The sequence below is a fragment of the Mobula hypostoma genome, chromosome 1 (genome assembly GCF_963921235.1).
Source record: "Mobula hypostoma chromosome 1, sMobHyp1.1, whole genome shotgun sequence".
Taxonomy (NCBI): domain Eukaryota; kingdom Metazoa; phylum Chordata; class Chondrichthyes; order Myliobatiformes; family Myliobatidae; genus Mobula; species Mobula hypostoma.
In genome coordinates this window covers 76,194,549-76,214,237 of record NC_086097.1, presented here as the reverse complement: position 1 = coordinate 76,214,237, position 19,689 = coordinate 76,194,549, and the positions used below count along the sequence as shown (strand labels likewise).

At 38.9% G+C, this 19,689-nt stretch overlaps 1 protein-coding gene across 1 annotated transcript in view; it reads left to right on the top strand.

The window, feature by feature from the left end:
* Positions 1–16,853, top strand: part of fmn1 (formin 1) — a 386,619-nt gene extending 369,766 nt beyond the window's left edge. The window contains exons 16-17 of the mRNA XM_063050982.1: positions 14,738–14,819; positions 16,715–16,853. Of these exons, the coding sequence (XP_062907052.1) occupies positions 14,738–14,819; positions 16,715–16,759 (127 nt within the window). The 3' untranslated portion in view covers positions 16,760–16,853. The remainder of the gene's footprint in view (positions 1–14,737; positions 14,820–16,714) is intronic.
* The last annotated feature ends 2,836 nt before the right edge of the window (positions 16,854–19,689 follow it).

The following is a 19,689-nucleotide window of genomic DNA, read 5'->3' as shown; positions in this document are numbered from 1 at the left end:
TTTCATGAGTTTGGTTAAGAGAGGTTCATTTTACAAAGAGAAAGAATATTCCATAATAAGCAAATAGAAATTCTACCAATGTGGATTTCTCAGTAATTGATTTTAGAAAGCTTTAAAGATGGTGGCCCAATTTTGCCACATGAAGTTTTTGGAGTTTTTTGGTTTATTTCAGTCCTGTGTATGTGTGTGTGTATATATGTGTGGCGCGTGGTTAAGGCATCGGTCTAATGATCTGAAGGTTGTGAGTTCGAGCTCCAGCTGAGGCAGCGTGTTGTGTCCTTGAGCAAGGCACTTAACCACACATTGCTGTGCGACGACACTGCTGCCAAGCTGTATGGGTCCTAGTGCCCTTCCCTTGGACAACATCAGTGGCGTGGAGAGGGGAGACTTGCAGCATGGGCAACTGCCGATCTTCCATACAATCTTGCCTAGGCCTCAGTCAACATCGAAAATCGATGGACAGTGGAAGAAGTGTATGTATAATATATATGTAGAGAGAGAAAGCAAAATTTCTGCTAGATCGACAGAATTTCCACCAGTGTTAAAATTCTCTGGGCGTTTGTGTGTGAAATGAATGGCAAAATCTCACAGAAAAGTACAAACCAGTAAGTTTTTTCAACACTCCTCATTAATCAAATATCTATTCCCATATAAAGAATATTGATTGAATATGAAGTGATTTGATGAGTTGCTTTAATAAAACTGTGTGAGTTGCTGAAATTTAGCAATTAATGTTAAAATCCATTCAGTACCATCACAGCATACGTCTGAAAGTAGAATTACTGCCACAGGGCCCCACATTGGATAACTGATAAAATGGACATGGGGATCATGATATGATGTTTACCTGTGTCCCTCTGACCTGATGCAGTTAGCACGCCTGATTATTGCTGGCATCTTGAAAAGAACTGAGTTTTAGTCCTGTTTTGCTGTGCAGGATTCCAATGAGATTTCAGTGAAGGAGCCAAAAGAAGGTGACTGACGGAAATGTGCTTGTTATTTTGAGAGATCATTAGAAAGCCTTCTGTGTCAATAAACCTGGAGGAGGCAATCATTAATTTTGGACAAGATGTTTTGAAAAGCTTATTGAAGCCCAGATATTCCTGTAGTGCCATTGTGGTCCCATCCATACTGCAGCTTTGGAGAGACAAGTCTCAGCTTTCACTGCCCATGCCTAACTCCATGCAGTGGTGGACCCAAGGAAGCTGTCTGTGTTCACACTGAAAAGTGTCTGCAGAAAGTCACTGCAGTCCAGCAATCTGATCATGACTGGCAATTAGTGACACCAGCCTGGAGGCACTTGTTCTCCTCTCCCAGGCCAATGACATCAATGATCCCTCCATATCCACTCCACTATTTCCATCACTGCCTGTCAACCAGGCAACCCAAACTGCTGCTGTGCACCTGGGAATTGGCAGTCTGCAACTGGGTCTCCAAGATCCAGAAGCTCTCAATATCATGTCACCAGCTTTCCCCCAGTCAACTGCAGTTACTGGTGTGCCCTCGCACAGAAAAATCACTCAAAGGCCGAAGGAGAAGATGGTGTGAAATAAATGCAGAAGCTTAATTCATCAGTGGCATGGTATTTATAAGTGTGAGCTGGAATGTGTACTATGTAATGGCTGTTATTTTGGGATTGTGGCCAAATGAATGTTCTGCGTATCAGCAGCATTGGCTGCACAGGACTTCAAATTGTTGATGAATTGGAAACTGAGGTTCTGTTTATTATTAGCACACTTGGAAGAGTTGATCATGGATAGTCAAGCCAGAATGTGGTTGTCAAGAACAGGGGTCCCCAACCTTTTTCGCAACGCGGACCGGTTTTTTATTGACAATATTCTTGCGGACCGGCCAACTCTTGGGGGGGGGGGGGCGGAGGTAGGGTTGCCGATGGACAAGAGTAGCAGTCGATTACGTTCTGTTTACCCCAAGAAAGACTACAATGACCATGAAACCTTGCGCAAGACCCAGTGTGCATGCGTGACTTGCGTATGTGTGTATGTGCCGATTATTTTCTACAAATCGTTTTTGGCGATTCTGTTGGGGGAGTGGTGGGTGTTAATCACGACCGGAATATAGGTGATAAGTGGCTAATACACTCAATTTCGTTTCTAAAAGGGTTTATCTAACGAATTTAATATTAAACACAGCGCATATTTTCCTCCCATGAATATAGTGATAAGTCAATTAACAGGGGAGCTTGAAGTAAGTGTTGAACGAACTTCCAGTAGAAGTGGTAGAGGCAGGTTCGATATTATCATTTAAAGAAAAATTGGATAGGTATATCAAAGAAACAGAGGGTTATGGGCTGAGTGCAGGTCGGCGGGACTAGGTGAGAGTAGCATTCGGCACGGACTAGAAGGGCCGCGATCGCCTGTTTCCGTGCTGTAATTATTATATGGTTATATTAGTCACTTACAAGTCAATAGCATCATAACATTTTAAGTAACGTTTGGATATTAAACACACAGCACATATTTTCCCCATATGAACATATAAAATCATTGCAACGCACCAGTATCGCTGAATCAGTGGGAGCCCTGGGCTGAATACTTGTTTCCCTGCAACCAGACGGTCCCATCGAGGGGTGATGGAAGACAGCGATACTTGAAGGGGGTTCCTTATGTCCAGTCTATTCCGCAATTTAGTTTTCATTGCATTCATTGCAGAAAACTCCACTCGCAGCGATATGATGTTGGAAATGGAAGCAACGTTTTCAGTGCTTTCGTGACTGTCTCAGGATACTTAGCCTTGACTTTGATCCTGAATGCTGGCAGAGATGTTATGTCAAACATACGTTTCAGCCCGCCGTCATTTGCAAGCTCGAGGAGTTGATCTCCTTCCCATGCTGACATGGATGACGCGTGCGTAATAACCTCGTGTGCGTTCAAGCTCAACAGTGGGCGTGACAGGGAATGAGGAAAGATGCAGCTGACTCATATCGCCAAATCATGTCGTTTCCTTGCGGCCCGGTAGCACATGCTTTGCGGCCCAGTACTGGTCCACGGCCCAGCGGTTGGGGACCACTGGTCAAAAACACCCCCTCCATATCTTCATCCTCTTCCTTCCTCCACTTCCACTCTCAGGAATTAATCGGTATTAGCAGAGTGCAGTCAAAACTCATTGGACCGAAATCTATCCTGTCTCTTGCACCTGGTGGTCTGCATCTGAGCAAAGGAATTGCATTCTTTATTGATGATATTCCAAAATTGCCAAGAGTTTGCAATAGCCCAGAAGGTGGCAAATGTAACTGCTATTCAAGAATGAAGGGAAAGAGAAAACACTGAATTTTTTACTAGTAGTCTTGACATCAATGTGGGGGAAATGCTGAAATCCATTATTATTATCATACCTATAGACCACTTAGAAAATAAAAAATATAAATATGCAGTCAGAATGGTTTTATTAAGAGAAAATAATTTGTCATGAATATCATGGTGTATTTAGAAGATGAAATTGGAAAGGTGAGCAAGTAGGAAAGTGGCTATGGTATATTTGAATTTTCAGAACCATATGATGGGAATCACACTAAAATAAGAGTTCAAAGATTGGTTAAAGAAAGAAAACAGAAGGAATATGGTTTTCAGTTTAACACATTATTATCGATCTTGTTAGCAATGGGCCCTGAACAACGTTACTTTACTATTTTATTGTCGCCAAACAATTAATACGAGAGCTTACAATCATCACGGCGATATTTGATTCTGCGCTTTGTGCTCCCTGGAGTACAAATCCATAGTAAATATTAAAAATTTAAATTATAAACCATAAATAGAAAATAGAAAAAGGAAAGTAAGGTAGTGCAAAAAAACCGAGAAGGTCTGGATACTTGGTACATTGATAAGTTAAAGGGAAGAACAGTGTGACAGACTCAAGTTTACTGACATGCATATCTAGGTGGTAAACTGACTCTTAGGTAGAACACAAAGCATGATTACAAAATGACATCATCTTCATCTTCATCATCATCATCATCAGGTGCCATGCCCAGTTTGAGCTTTGACTGCCGTGGCCTATACACTCCTGTTTTGGGTCAAGTGGATCAATTCATTTGTATTCATTTCCAGTTCTCTGGCTGCCGTCTCCATCATCATTTGTCTTTGTCTTCCTCTTGCTTTCTTCCCTTCAATATTTCCCATAATTACAGTGCATTCTAACTCCTCTTTCCTAATCACATGTCCAATGAAGTTACGTTGTTTTCATGATCTCATACATTGTTTCTCTTTTTGTGTTTGCTCTGTTCATGACATCCTTGTTAGATATTCGTTTCATCCATGATATTTTTTCCATCCTCCTCAAAAGCTGTATCTCTGCTGCTTCAATTCGTTTCCTCATGTTACTAGATATTGCCCAACATTCTGAGCCATATAACATAACCGGATAAACATAACATTTCAGTGCTCTGAGGCGGGTTGTCATGCCTAGTTTAGTATTGGTTAGTACAGTCTTCATTCTCGTAAAGGTGTCTTTTGCCATCCCTATTCTTCTTTTGATATCCATATCACACCTGTCATCTGATGTCACCCAGCTTCCTAAGTAGCAAAAGTTCTGTACTTGTTTTATGTCTTCCCCATTTATTCTCAGCCTGCAGGTGGGATTCTCCTTCTTTTTGGATATCACCATACATTCTGTCTTTTTGCAATTGATAGATAGACCCATTTTTGCACTTTCTTCAACAATTATATCAATTAAGTTTTGTAGTTCTTCCTCCATACTTGCAATTAACACAGTGTCATCTGCATATCTGAAATTATTGATATTTTCATTGCCAACTTTGATTCCCAAAATGACATAGATAGGTTAAATAAGTCTACAAGAAAATGTCAGAAAGATTATAATGTGGGAAGTCTGAGGTTATTTATTCTGTAAGAAGAGTATAAATAACAAGTTGTTAGGAATGAAAATAGCCTCTATTATAAGAGATTTGGAGCACGAGTAATAAGACTTTCTCAAGTTATTCATGGCTAGGTGAGGGGACACCTGGAATTTTGCATGTAGCTTTGCCCTCAACACATAAGGAAGATATTCTTGTCATAGATTCAATGCTGTGCAGTTCACTAGGTTTGAATTATGAGATAATGTTGTCTTGTGACAGCATATTGACTAGAGTTTAGAAAAGTGAGTGTATATCATTGTTTAATAAAAGATTTTGAAAGAAATCAGCAGATTAATTGCTGAGACACTAATTTTTACTAGCTGTCTAGAATTTAGGGATCCATCAAAGCAGAAGAGGGTTAACGTTTTACAACTAAGATGAGGGAGGTGTTTTACTTATAAAATTATAATTCTTTGAAATCCTCTCCCTCAGTATTGAGTGCTTGGTCATTCATTGAATGAGTTCAACAGAGAGGTTAGAACAATTTTTTGAACACTGAGGGAATCAAGGTATCGAGAGACCGGGTGGGATAAGCTAAGATCTCAGTGGATGCAGACCAGGCTCTAGGGAAAGTGTGCAGCTATTTCCTACTCCTTTTCCTGCTGTGTGGTTACTTTCCATTTATCTTCTACAGGCAGGGTCTGATCATTAATGATGACAAAGTTGCACAGCCCACAGCAGACCACCAGGAATCTTGAATTAACCAGTCGGAGTATTCCAGAGTTCCTCCACCATGGTCCAGAGTGCAATTTGTTGTCTCAGTGCACCAGTAATCTGTTTGGTCACATTTATTTTGCAGAGTGGCAGTCATGACTTGCATGTTTCTGGGTATGTTTGAATCAGAAACCATGTCGTTGTCAGCTTGTCTTTGTGGCCCGACAAACACGTCTTGACTGGTTTTGTAGGTCAAAAGACATTAGCACAACAAGCTGCTGTGGAATGAAGACAACAAAAGTTGTCACAATATTTTGGAAGAACTCATTAGGCCAGGCAGTTACCAGTGAATGAAATGGACAGTGAACAGTTTGGGTCAAGATGTTCACTGGATTGAAGGATAGAGGGGATGTAGCCTGATTAAAGGGGAAAGAAGAGGGGCGAGACATTAACTTTTAAATAATAGGTGAATCCAGAGGAGGAGTGCGATGGGAGAGGGAAGAATGGAAATATCAGCAGAAGCTAGGAAGTGATAGGTGGAGGTCTGAAGATAATGAATCTGATAGGAGAGGAAGTAGAGCATGAAATGAACCAAGTGAAGAAGGTGAAAAGGGCCAATGGGAACATTGCAGGAGGAGAATCGGTGGGAGGAGTGCATGGGTGATGGGCAAATGGAGTGGGTGGAAGATGAAGAAGAAATAGGGTATTGGTGGCTTTGTGAGTGCGAAACAATCTCTGTAGATCAGGAGGAGAAAGAAAGGGTCATAGTGGGAACAGTTCACCAGAAGATGGAGAATTTAATCTTCAAGCTGTGGGACTGCAGACTATCCAGGTGGAATAGTCAGTAGTATCCTGCTCCAAAGGAGAATCAATAATCTTCTGGGTTGCTCCCCCAGGCGACAATGACAAATGAGAATTTGTTGTATTTTGTTATATTGAATAACTGACTTTACCCAAAGGTAGATGGCAAATTGTGAGATGTCTCAAATTTCTCCAGCTCAGCCCACAGTAGCTTTGACAGCCTCATCCAATGAAACGATTATAGTTTGGGCAGTAGCAGGAGGTATAATTCAATGGGGTTATTCCTACTGAAATCCAGAAATCTCACTGACTATTCAATGCTGAGATTCCAATGGGGAAAATACTCCATGAACACCTTGTGTGGATTTGGCCTTCCACTAAGAGCCGTGCTCTGCATTCTCCTCCACTCTTCAAGCAATTTTTCCTGCTGTGCATAACCTCCGTTCATTCTTCTTACGTTCGTAGTTGGATGTCTAGTAGTACTTTCATGTAGAAGCTTAGTCAAAACAACATCTGGCATATCATTTCCAATATATTTTAAAGGTTATAAAAAATGTTGAACGTGCCAAACCTTTGTAGATCATAAGAGCAACCAGTAAGAATTAATTAATAATTAACTTGCAAGTAGATGATCATTTTTCCTGCTGCTGAGTTGGTGTTCTGCTGCACACTGTTAAGAGACGATACAAACTAGAGTATTTATTTCATTTTCATTGCATTGGTTTCATACTAACATTGCACACAAGTAGATGTCATTGACTGCCAACTGCATTCCAGTAAAAGGTGTTAGCAATGCACACACTCAAAGCCAAACTAATATGCAATCTAGTTTTACTTGCATCAAAATTATAGCCTAGTGGTTTGCACAACACATTGCAGTACCAGCGACACAGGTTTGATTCCCGCCACTGCCTCTTGAGGAGTTGTATGTCCTCCCCGTGACCACACTGGTTTCCTCCGGGTGCTCAGATTTCCCACCACAGTCCATCAGTTGGTGGGTTAATCGGTTATTGTAAATTGTCCCTCGATTAGGCTAGGATTAAATCAGGGGTTTGCTGGGAGGTGTGGCTCGAAGGGCCAGAACGGCCTGTTCCACACTGTACCTCAATACAGTAAATAAATATTCATGTGTGCATTAACTGAGGACAATGATTGTTTTGGGGCGTCTGATGTACGTAATTAGGTGTAAAGAAAGATAATTGATGAAAAATATTTGCAGCTCAGAATTTACAACCTGAAATTCTAAAATTGAAAATTAAGGCCAATCTTAAGATCTGTGAAATAACTTCTGACCACTGGATTATTGATTATTTTGTCCTGGGACAAGTCATAGGAGTGTCCCCCATTGCACAGCATATTGAACACTATTTATATATTTTCCCCTTCTAAGAAATTTTCTAGCCAAAAACTGCCACTATCAGACTTAGAATACGAGGAAGGACTTTAAATGATTTGGCAACTAATGTTGTACATGAACAACAGATTAAACAAATGGTTTGCAAATTATTACTATTCGGGCATATGTGGGGGAAGGGAGACGTGTAATTTTCAAAATCTCTATTTGGAATTTGATCGGAGATAAAATAGACTTGACAAAAGTATACAAAAACATGTTTTTTTCAACAACAATTTCAAGTATTGTGGCTTTTGCACTAGCAGATGGTAGCAATAAATGGTTTAAGAAAAAACATTGCATAGACCTACATAACACGGGAAGGCAGATGTGCACATCATCTTTTAGTTCCTTAACATATATTGAAAAAGGGCAAATTTGACTTTTGTGTAGACTTTTAAAAAATCAATTTCTTAAAATTCAAGCTCTGTAATTATTTTAAATTTGACCTAGCACATCTTTCCTCCCCCCCCCCCCGCCGCTTTCCACAGGGATTGCTCCCTACGCGACTCCCTTGTCCATTCATCCCCCCATCCCTCCCCACCGATCTCCCTCCTGGCACTTATCCTTGTAAGCGGAACAAGTGCTACACATGCCCTTACACTGCCTCCCTCACCACCATTCAGGGCCCCAGACAGTCCTTCCAGGTGAGGCGACACTTCACTTGTGAGTCGGCTGGGGTGATATACTGCGCCCGGTGCTCCTGATGTGGCCTTCTATATACTGGCAAGACCCGACGCAGGCTGGGAGATCGTTTTGCTGAACACCTATTCTCTGTCTGCCAAAAAAAGCAGGATCTCTCAGTGGCCACACATTTTAATTCCACGTCCCATTCCCATTCTGATATATCTATCCACGGCCTCCTCTACTGTCAAGATGAAGCCACACTCAGGTTGGAGGAACAACACCTTATATTCCGTCTGGGTAGCCTCCAACCTGATGGCATGAACACTGACCTCTCTAACTTCCGTTAATGCCCCTCCTCCCCTTCGTACCCCATCCATTATTTATTTATCTTTTATTATTATTAATATTTTTTTCTCTCTCTCCTTTTTCTCCCTCTGTCCCTCTCACTATACTCCTTGCCCATCCTCTGGGCTTCTGCCCCCCCGCCTTTCTTTCTCCCTAGACCTCCCGTCTGTCCCATGATCCTCTCATATCCCTTTTGCCAATCAACTATCCAGCTCTTAGCTCCATCCCTTCCCCCTCCTGTCTTCTCCTATCATTTTGAATCTCCCCCCTCCCTCTCCCACTTTCAAATCTCTTACTATCTCTTCTTTCAGTTAGTCCTGATGAAGGGTCTTGGCCCGAAACGTCGACTGTACTTCTTCCTAGAGATGCTGCCTAGCCTGCTGTGTCCACCAGCATCTTTGATGTGTGTTGCTTAAATTTGATTTCCCTTATCTTAGACTACTCTACATTATAAATATAGTAATGCTCGAAGGAAATTACCCATAAAGGTATAACATCTGAATATGTTAGAGCAATGAATTAACATCTGGTTTTTTTACAATCTCCACAGAAGTGTGTTTTGTATAGCTATCAGAGATTGTCCACCCACTGTATTTGAATTGTCTGTTCTTCCTCCATACATAACTGTCAAAGTCAGCAGGTTTTCTTTGTATAGATATCAGAGGTTGTCCATCCACTGTATTTCAATTGTCTGTTCTTCCCCCATACATAACTGTCAAAGTCAGCAGGTTTTCTTTGTTGGACATTTTTTCTTCTCCATATGTTAACTTGATTATAAATTTTCTCAGATACACAACTTTCTTCAGATTTCTTGCTGTCTTTAACTTAATTCAGGTAAATAAAAACAAGCATTTGAAGCAATTTTATGCATTGATTAGATCAAGTTTATTATATAAGGCTGTCCAGCTCTTGGCTCCATTCCTCCCCCTCCTGTCTTCTCCTGTCATTTTGGATCTCCCCCTCCCCCTCCCACTTTCAAATCTCTTGCTAACTCTTCCTTCAGTTAGTCCTGACGAAGAGTCTCGGCCTGAAACGTCGACTGTACCTCTTCCTAGAGATGCTGCCTGGCCTGCTGCGTTCACCAGCAACTTTGATGTGTGTTTATTATACAAGGATATTGGTGACTTATAAGCAGATTTGGTGATGGTCATAAACAGAAATTTTCCTTTTGTTCTGTTTTGAGGTTTGATTAATAATACTTTTAAACTTAATAGTATTCATTCTGTGCTTAATGATCACAGCTTACACTTTATCATCAGAGTTTATATTGAGCAAATTGTTGGAGCTGCGTTTTTCAATGGTGTATGCTTTTCATAATTTTCATACTGCTAGCTTAACTATTATCATATTTAATCAAATGTAGAAAGCATTCTGAAATGTGAGTTAGACCAATATTCTTATTTCAAGTTGATACTTATTTAATCTGAAATTATTTTGCTGCATGAAACTCTTCTTTCTAATTCTGGGATGTAAAAAAAAGTGTATGAAAAGTGGATATCTTTACAATTGTGGTGAACTCCGTTGCTCAGGAGCCAAAAGTGGTATCAAATCACTTTGAAGCTCATGCTGGTCATACTGCAATATTAATATTAGTAGATCTGTACCACCATGATCACATGGTTAGAGAGTAAATAAGGGATCTCCTTCCCAGAGGCTTATATATTATCAGACATAGCATCAAGTCGTTTGTCAACCCCTGTAATTTGGTGTTCCAGTCATGTAAATGTGAAGAGGTTTCTGCAAAAGCATCAATCTATAAATCTACACAACATCACATTTCTGTGACAAGAAAAATTTTCATTCATCAAGAACAGATAAATTTCATCCAAACAATCAACGAATGGTGTAAGGACAGATCTTCTACTAAGCGAATGACCATTGCTGTACATAAGTTGTCCTGCGTACTCTGAATTCACCTCACTCAGTAAATTCTGAAATTGTGTACTTTTCAAATAAAATTAGTTACCTTAGTTTCAGTTTTCATCGCTTCTTCAAGCTGCTTGAGGCCAGCTTTTTCACAAAAAGCCTCCTCGTGCACTATACAATGAAAGTTGATCAATGGATGTCCAACAGATTTTGCAAACAGATTGTCAAAACCTGCCTCCTTATCAATCACGCTAGATGCACCAACAGTTGTCAGGGAAACTATTTTTGAAAGATTAACTTGTCTACCAGTCTTTTACTAACTGCCTTACATACTTCAACCCCAGTGGTGTGTTCAGTTAACATTAGCAAGTTAACCAGTTCTTTGCATCTTTCATTTTCCCTACAAAATTGAGTGATAAAGGCTTTACCTGAAATAGAGGTCATCAAAATAATTTGACCGGATTTTTTTCTTGCTGATTTCTCAAAAAATACATTTTCTGTTCTTGCTTACTTGCATTGTAGAGCCATTTATGAATAGTTTCAGAATGTTCCTTTATGGAGGAAGTCCTGCAGACCACTGATTCAGAATATAGGATGCATAATACTTTATCACGCTTTTTAATCGTGCCAAAACTCTTACTCCACCACTCTTGAAAATCTCTGTTGTTTTTCCATCATTTGAACATTTTTGCTTCTTAGGTGATATATCTGACATTCTGTACAAACTAAGAAGCATAAATATAATTTAGACATATCTCACAGATGAACTTAAATTATTTATATATATATAGAAAATATGTTTATTGCAAACAAATTTCATGGAAGCACTAAACAAAATACAGCTTTCACTGTTATCACCAAATATCCATTGTGCACTCACAAACAACGGAAGAAAAGAGTTAAGCAAACCAAAGACAAAGCCAACTGGCCCAACGTTTTATTATCCAAGCACTGATGTGTACAGCAAATCTGCGAGTATTTCAAAATCTATCATCTACATCATATGTTTTTGCAACCATCTAGCTAACGCCAAGCTGACATGCAATGTTTCCTGTGAAAATTTCTCCTTGATCTTGGGTTGTTAAAAAGCATTCTCTGCTTTACTTGGTCGTAAAGATAACACTAGACAACAAAGGTTTTAATTCCTGAATAGTTTCAGATGTATCTTATGAAGTTTGGGCTGCTGATCAGGAAAATCACCATGAAATTCCCCTATCACACTCCATTTCTTTTGAAATCATTTATATTTGTTGTTTCAATTCATAATTCAAGTGAATTAAAATGTTGCCCACAATGTAAGCTGGAAAGTTTTCTATTTTAAGCAACATACATCAAAGTTGCTGGTGAACGCAGCAGGCCAGGCAGCATCTGTAGGAAGAGGCGCAGTGGACGTTTCAGGCCGAGGCCCTTCGTCAGGACTAACATCGTTAGTCCTGACGAAGGGCCTCGGCCTGAAACGTCCACTGCGCCTCTTCCTACAGATGCTGCCTGGCCTGCTGCGTTCACCAGCAACTTTGATGTATGTTGCTTGAATTTCCAGCATCTGCAGAATTCCTGTTGTTAAAGTTTTCTATTTTGTTCAGTTATGTCTGGGCATGCTTAGGCAGGGTGGATGCTGCATGGCAGCACAGCTTTTAGAAAGGCTATAAAAGCATCACACACACACACACACCGTTCTATGCATTGTGTTTACATGTATATCAGTTTACGATCATGTTGATGTGCATGCTCTACATGCATACCATATTTTGTGTACTCACTATAATAAAGTAATTGCATTTTCAGGAGAATTTGTGATAGCAGAATGTCTTGCCAATGTTGCAACAGGCATGATACTTTCTGTAACATTTTTGGCAAAATTTGCTTAATTTCAAAGATGGAGCATGACTTCTCTTATTAAGAAAGCCTATGAGCTGTACTTTGGGTGTAAAATTGACGACCAAGACAAAGCCTGGGCTCCTCACATTTGTTGTGCAACAAGCATTGTCGATCTTAGAGCTTGGCTCAGAGGTACTCGGAAATCAATGCCATTTGCAGTCCCGATGATATAGCGAGAGCAGATCATGTGAAAGACTGCTACTTCTGTCTGACCAGTGCGTCTGGTTTCTCTGCTAAAAACAAGAAGTCCATTGAATAACCCAACTTCAGGCTGTGCCACATGATGATAGCCTTCCAGTACCAAAGCCACCAGAGACATGAGTCTAAAGGAGGCAGGAAACAATGTCATGATGCATGAGGCAGGAATGGAAAATGACACTGATACTGATACAGATTTTGAACCCGTTATGTCAAGTGAGACTCCTTTGATAACTCAATCTGAGTGAAATGATGTGGTCAGAGACTTGGCTTTGTCAAAGTCAAAAGCAGAATTACTAGGTTCAAGACTGCAAGGATGGAATCTGCTGTCAGCAGGCACAAAAATTTCTGTCTTTCAAAGCCACCAAGAAGAAAATTGTGGCACATAAGCCACTTGTAGACTCAATAAAGATATTTTTGCCTCCTCTTCCTGTAACACTGGAGCTTATGAAAATTTTTGTGAAAGCAATAAACAAGGAAGGTGAAAGATTTTGATACTTTAGACAAATGTTTCCCTGAGTAACTGATACCAAAATTAAGGAAGGCATTTTTATTGGTCCACAAGTCAAACAGGTCAGCAGTGACAGGCAATTGGAAGAACTTCTAGTGGGACCAGAGAAAATTTCATGGAAGGTATTCACGGATGTTGTTGAAATTTTTTTTTTGGCAACTACAGAGCACCAAGCTGCATGCTTCAACATGGTTGACAACATGCTTCCAGCGTACAAAACCATGAGTGCAACAAGTCACTGAAGATTTATTTTATGCATTCCCATTTAGACTTCCTCCCTGCACATCTTGGTACTGTCAGTGATGAGCATGGTGAATGGTTTCCTCAGGACATATTCTTGGACATTAAAGCAAGAAGCCTCAGACACTATGAATGAAAATCACTAACAAAACACTTTCAGCTTAGTTGAACTATTGCAAAGCATCAGTGCCATTAAATGCTTAAACGCATTGTACTTAATAAAAGTTAACTTCTTGTTACTCCAAATTCCTACATGATACAAGTAGTCTGTAATTATATTTGTGTTTGGTTTAAAGTGGTCTATCATAACTACTAAAAAATTCTGAGGAAACAATACCTTCAAAAAAATCTGCTGTTCATAGAAACATAGAAACATAGAAAATAGGTGCAGGAGTAGGCCATTCGGCCCTTCGAGCCTGCACCACCATTTATTATGATCATGGCTGATCATCCAACTCAGAACCCAGCCTTCCCTCCATACCCCCTGACCCCTGTAGCCACAAGGGCCATATCTAACTTCCTTTTAAACATAGCTAATGAACTGGCCTCAACAGTTTGCTGTGGCAGAGAATTCCACAGATTCACCACTCTCTGTGTGAAGAAGTTTTTCCTAACCTCGGTCCTAAAAGGCTTCCCCTCTATCCTCAAACTGTGACCCCTCGTTCTAGACCTCCCCAACATCGGGAACAATCTTCCTGCATCTAGCCTGTCCAATCCCTTTAGGATCTTATACGTTTCAATCAGATCCCCCCTCAATCTTCTAAATTCCAACGAGTACAAGCCCAGTTCATCCAGTCTTTCTTCATATGAAAGACCTGCCATCCCAGGAATCATTGTGCAATCAATGTTCATTGTGTATCTTTAAATATTGGGTGTGTTTAAAGAATGAAGAGGCAGCACTTCAGGCCATGTGCCATTAAAATTATTTGTGTGTACTATCCTGGGCATGCATACCATTGGTTTGCTACCCATGATAAAGTAGGGCAAACTGATGGCATAAACCTTAGATGTCATAAATGAGGAAGCAGTGAAATTTGTTCACCCACTCTGATTTCTCAATGATCTAAGTTCAAAGGTGCTTTTTAATAAAATGATAAGCCTTGCTTTTGCCATGTATCAAGGATGATTAAGGGTCAGAAGATTGGTCAGTTTACCTTTTAAGGACACTCAGATATAGCAAATTGTAATCATCCTGCATTTTAAAGATTTGAAGAGGGAGATCACAATTATTTAAAGCAAAACTGTTTGCATAAGCATTATATAAGTATATGCAATTTAGATGTGATTATAAAAGATAAATAAACCCCATATACAATAAATTGAAATGTAAAATATTATCATTTTTCAGATTGAAAGAAGCTCAACTATCAGTAAAGAAGATAACTGAAGAAAAGAAAGTTGAAACAAAGAAAAAAAACCCTAACAGCCTGGTAATATTGTTTTTATTAGCAGTCTGTTTTTTGTCGATATCTATACACTGTACATTTCTTTGAACTATTTAATAATTGCAGCTTACAGAGTGCTAAATATACTTACTGGTTATTTATTTGTACATTTTATATATTGTGATATTTAAAGCAAAGAGCTAGTGTCAAGTTTCTTTAAGCAAGATATGCCAAATAGGTTACCCCTATCAGAAGTTATTATAAAATACCTAGTGAAGATTCCTTGACTGGTACAAACAAACTGAAAGGAAGCTATAATGAACTTCCTCAGAATTACAAAGCTTTTGATGGAACAAAGAGAGTAATGTTGTTTTTATGATTGATAACTCAGTAAAAAGCATCTGGCCCAGATCTAGTACCTGGCTGAGTACTAAAGATCTGTGCTGATCAACTGGCTGGAGTGTTCACTGAAGTCTTTAACCTCTCACTTCAGCAGTCTGAGGTACTTATCTGTTTCAAGCAGGCTTCAATTATACCAGTGCCTAAGAAAAGCATGGTAACATGCCTCAATGACTATTGTCCAGTAGCACTTGCATCCACAGTGATGAAGTGTTTTGAGAGTTTGGTGATGAAACCTATTAACTGCTGCCTAAGAAGTGACTTGCATCTGCTCCAATTTGCCTACTGGAGCAACAGGTCCACAGCAGGTGCCATCTCACTAATTCTTCACTCAACCCTGGAACATCTGGATGCACTATACGTCAGGATGCACTTTATCGACTACAGCTCAGCATTCAACACTATCATCCCCTCAAAACTAATCAGTGAGCTTTAAGATCTTGGCCTCAGTACATCCCTGTGCAATTGGATCCTCAATTTCCTCATCTGCAGACTCCAGTCAGTGCAGATTGGCAGCATCTCCTCCACAATCTCCATCAGCACAGGTCTGCCAGAAAAGATGAGATCTCCCAGAGGCCACCCATTTTAATTCCACTTCCCATTCCAACATATCAGTCCATGGCGTCCTCTACTGTCAGGGTGAGGCCACATTCAGGTTGGAGGAGCAATACCTTATATTCCATCTGAGTAGCCTCCAACCTGATGGCATGAACATCGATTTCTTGAACTTCCAGCAACACCCCACCCCTCTCTCCTTCACCATTCCCCATTTCCATTTCCCTCTCTCACTTTCTCTCCTTATCTGCCCATCTCTGGTGCTCCTCCCACCTTGCTTTCTTCCATGGCCTGCTGTCCTCTCCTGTCAGATTCCCCCTTTTCCCTTCTATCAGATTATGTCCTATGTCTCTTTAACCTCTCAACTTCCCAGCTCTTTACTTCGCCCCCACCTTCTCGATTTCACCTATCACCTTGTGTTTCTTCCACCCCTCCCCTCACCTTCTTATTTTGATTACTCATCTTTTTTTTCCCCATTCTGATGAAGTGTCTCAGCCCAGAACATTGACTGTACTCTTTTCCGTAGATGCTGCCTAGTCTGCTGAGTTCTTCCAGCATTTTGTGTGTGTTGATTGCATCTGCAGATTTCAAGCAACTACAGATTTTCTCTTCTTTATAATTGGACGTACAAATAATTATCCTAATTTGATAACCCCACCAATTTAAGTCCTGAAATCTTCAAAATGGAGAGTATTTGAACCACTAATGTGGAGAACATGTTCCCCATTACCTTGTCTTAAAAAAAGAGAGCAAAATAGAAGGAGCAAAAGAAAGAACTAAGCAAGAAAAGCAAATTAAGATTTGTTTTTGATAAAAGTTCATTGTAGATTTGAGAGCAGATAGAATTCAGGATTTAAAATGTACCTTTTTCTTCCAAAATCTACAAATTAGCCTTGTTAAGCAAACTCATGTGGATTTTGGAATTCAAAAGCAGTCAAAATACAAAAGCTTTGAATGACAATAAGCTTATTTTGTTTTAAAAACAGAAAGAAAGACTACGCCAGAGGGAAGCAAGTGTGACCACCAACTGAAGAAAACCAATGAGAGGAAGAATACTATGACTTGATGCTTTGTATACTGCCACAATTTCGGGAATGTTTTATTGAAAGAGCCACATAACTTTGCATTGCTTATCTCCTTAAAACTTGCAAATGAGCCTTTAAACTTGCACATTAACATCAAAAGAGTTGTATTCATTCCAAACATCAGCAGCATTTCTTGTTCGTAATTGGGACAGCAAGTATGTATTTCGGCTCACACACAAGAGAGGTTTAGGTATTTGGTTTAAGTTGCATATCCTAAGGAAGCAAAGTAAAGGAGATCCTGAAAATTAAAGCTCGGTAGGTGGTTATTCTGGGAAGATACTCTGAACTGAAACTAAGGTCCATTACAATACAGTATACTACTCTAGAAATATACTAGAATATCCGTGGTCGCCGGAGAATTCAGTCACAATATAAACTTTGATTTTCATATACGCATTCCATTCTATACTTTCTGCCCTTCTATAAAACATGGCACAAGCTGTCTTAAATACCATTGGATTTCTCAGCCTCCCTCAGCCCCGCCCACCAATAAATTGTTTCACTGGATATCTAGACACTTGTTAGAAAAATATATACCTGTAGAAGATTCAGAAGAAGACAATGACCTGGTAATATTTAGTTTTCTTTTATCTCTGCAAATTATTTTTCCCTTAGCAGTATCCAACGTCATTGCAAAATATTGCTTGGTACCTTACAAACTTGACCATTGCTCTGTACCTCAAATAAAGGTGATACACAGTAACCTCCGGGGTCTGGCTAAACGCCAAAAGCTTTGCTACCATCACGCCACCCAATTTTTATTCTCTGTAGACCTGCTGTGAACTTGGTTTTTGTCTGCCATTCCTTTAAAAATTTTTGCTGTGACCAAGTCTGAATGCTGCCCCTTCCCCATCCCTCATTAGGACATGGTTCCTTTTTGTTTCCTGGCAACAATGAAAGAAAATGGTATCTGTGGGGAAGTCTCGTCAATGCATTCTTGAGGAGAAAGCTAAGAATTTTGGAGAAGTCAGATTTAACTACTGGCAAAAATCCATAATAAATTCATAGCAATAATTATATATATTACCACTCTCCCCTTTATCTTTTTCTCTCAAATATATCAGTCTTGTTAATATATTTTGTCAGTTTTTCTCTTTTCATGAATGCTTTATGTTTCTCAATGTTCACCATACAGGAGCAAATATAATTGACATAACCAAACCTTTTCAGTCACTAATAACTTATTTTACTCCATTCTTCCAGTAACTTATTATAATCTTGATCTCAATTTTTTCTAAACATCTACAATTTCCAAAAAGCTTTCAAATATATCATGCTTACATTTTTAGCAGAGTCCATTCAGTCATCTGCGGAAATATTTCTTCAACAGATTTCTTCAGAAAATATTTTTATACAGAATATTATGTGAATAAGTTATAGGTTTATTCTTAAATATTCAATATTCTTCATTAATATTGTATTTTATTAAACTTTTAATTTTAGCATTTGAATGTTCCTTTTGATAGTTATTGAAATAGGAAATATTTTCATGAAAAAATAATAGTCCAAAGTGTTGTTCACTATAATGGCTTTACAGTGAAAAGAATTCCATTCATGGTGAAGTGTGGTGTTTAAAGCCAGAGAGAGAACAAGAAAGAATCAGATTTAATTCTTCACCTATGCTGCTTTAGCAGATCTCAGAAAGAGTAGGAGAGCTGCCTTTCAGTGTGTTTAAATTGGCAAGAGGGACTGATCTACCACATATTGATGACCCCAACTTGAATGCACGGAGGCTAAGTAAGAGGATGATTGGAATCAACTGTGTTGCCTCTCATTAACAAATAATCTGCCACCTTTTGTAGACTGGATTTGCACTTAAAGCATAATGACATCAGAATGACAGTGAGTTATGTACTTAAAGTTCTGCAAGGAAATTATAAATGAAGGTTTGTCATGAAAATTCTCCTGAAATTTATTTCTAGCGAAGGGTGATAAATGCTATATAGTTAGGTAACTAAGGCATAAGTATATTCCTTTATCAATTGGATTTTATTTTCATTTTACACCAGATATTTATAGAACATGATTCATCAATGAAAAGAATTTTATTGTTGTTTTATTGAAATAAAAAATGCAGTCTAAAAAGGGTTTTCATCTTATTTGAAACTCTATTCTAATGTAAATTGCTTATTTCACTTGAACTTCTAAATTTAGTTTGAAATTACATGTTCATGAAAATAATGTCAAGTCTTTATAACCAGGTAAAACGATGGTGGGTGTGGGTGGATGGGTTGTGAAATTTGCATGTTTGCTAAACCAGTTTGTTAGCACATTGTTTAAGGATTCTCAACAGAACACCAATAATCAATGTACGTAATCAATGTAAACTGTGAGATATAATTTGGCAGTATTGGAGAGGATTGCATATGCAGTTTGTGCAGTGTATAGCAAAATTAGAAGTAATTTATGAACTGTTTGTTATTTTAGTCAACAAGCACACAAGCACATGAAATAATTCCTTATCATTTGCTGAATATATTAAGAAGTCTTTGTTAAAATGTGCTGTTCATTTTAATGTTGGTTTATTTAAGCAACGTAGTGGGATGTTTACATAACTAGTGTGACATGTTTCAATAAATGTTCTGAAAAATTAATAGAATTGAAATTACAACCTTTAGCGCTGGGTACTTCTGTGAACAACAGAGTAAACTATTTTATTTTATGGGAATTTGTCTTGAATTTATGCATATGCTCAGCTTGTGCATAATAGGCTTTATTTCTAGTTGCACTTTACAAATAAAATGACTAATTTGTCATTGAACTTTACTGATCAATTTATGTTTTTGTTATGGTTAACATAGGAGTAAGAATGGAACTTTCTAAGAGTAAGAAGAAGATTGATGATTATGTATCCCTGTTACATTGTTCAAAAACAA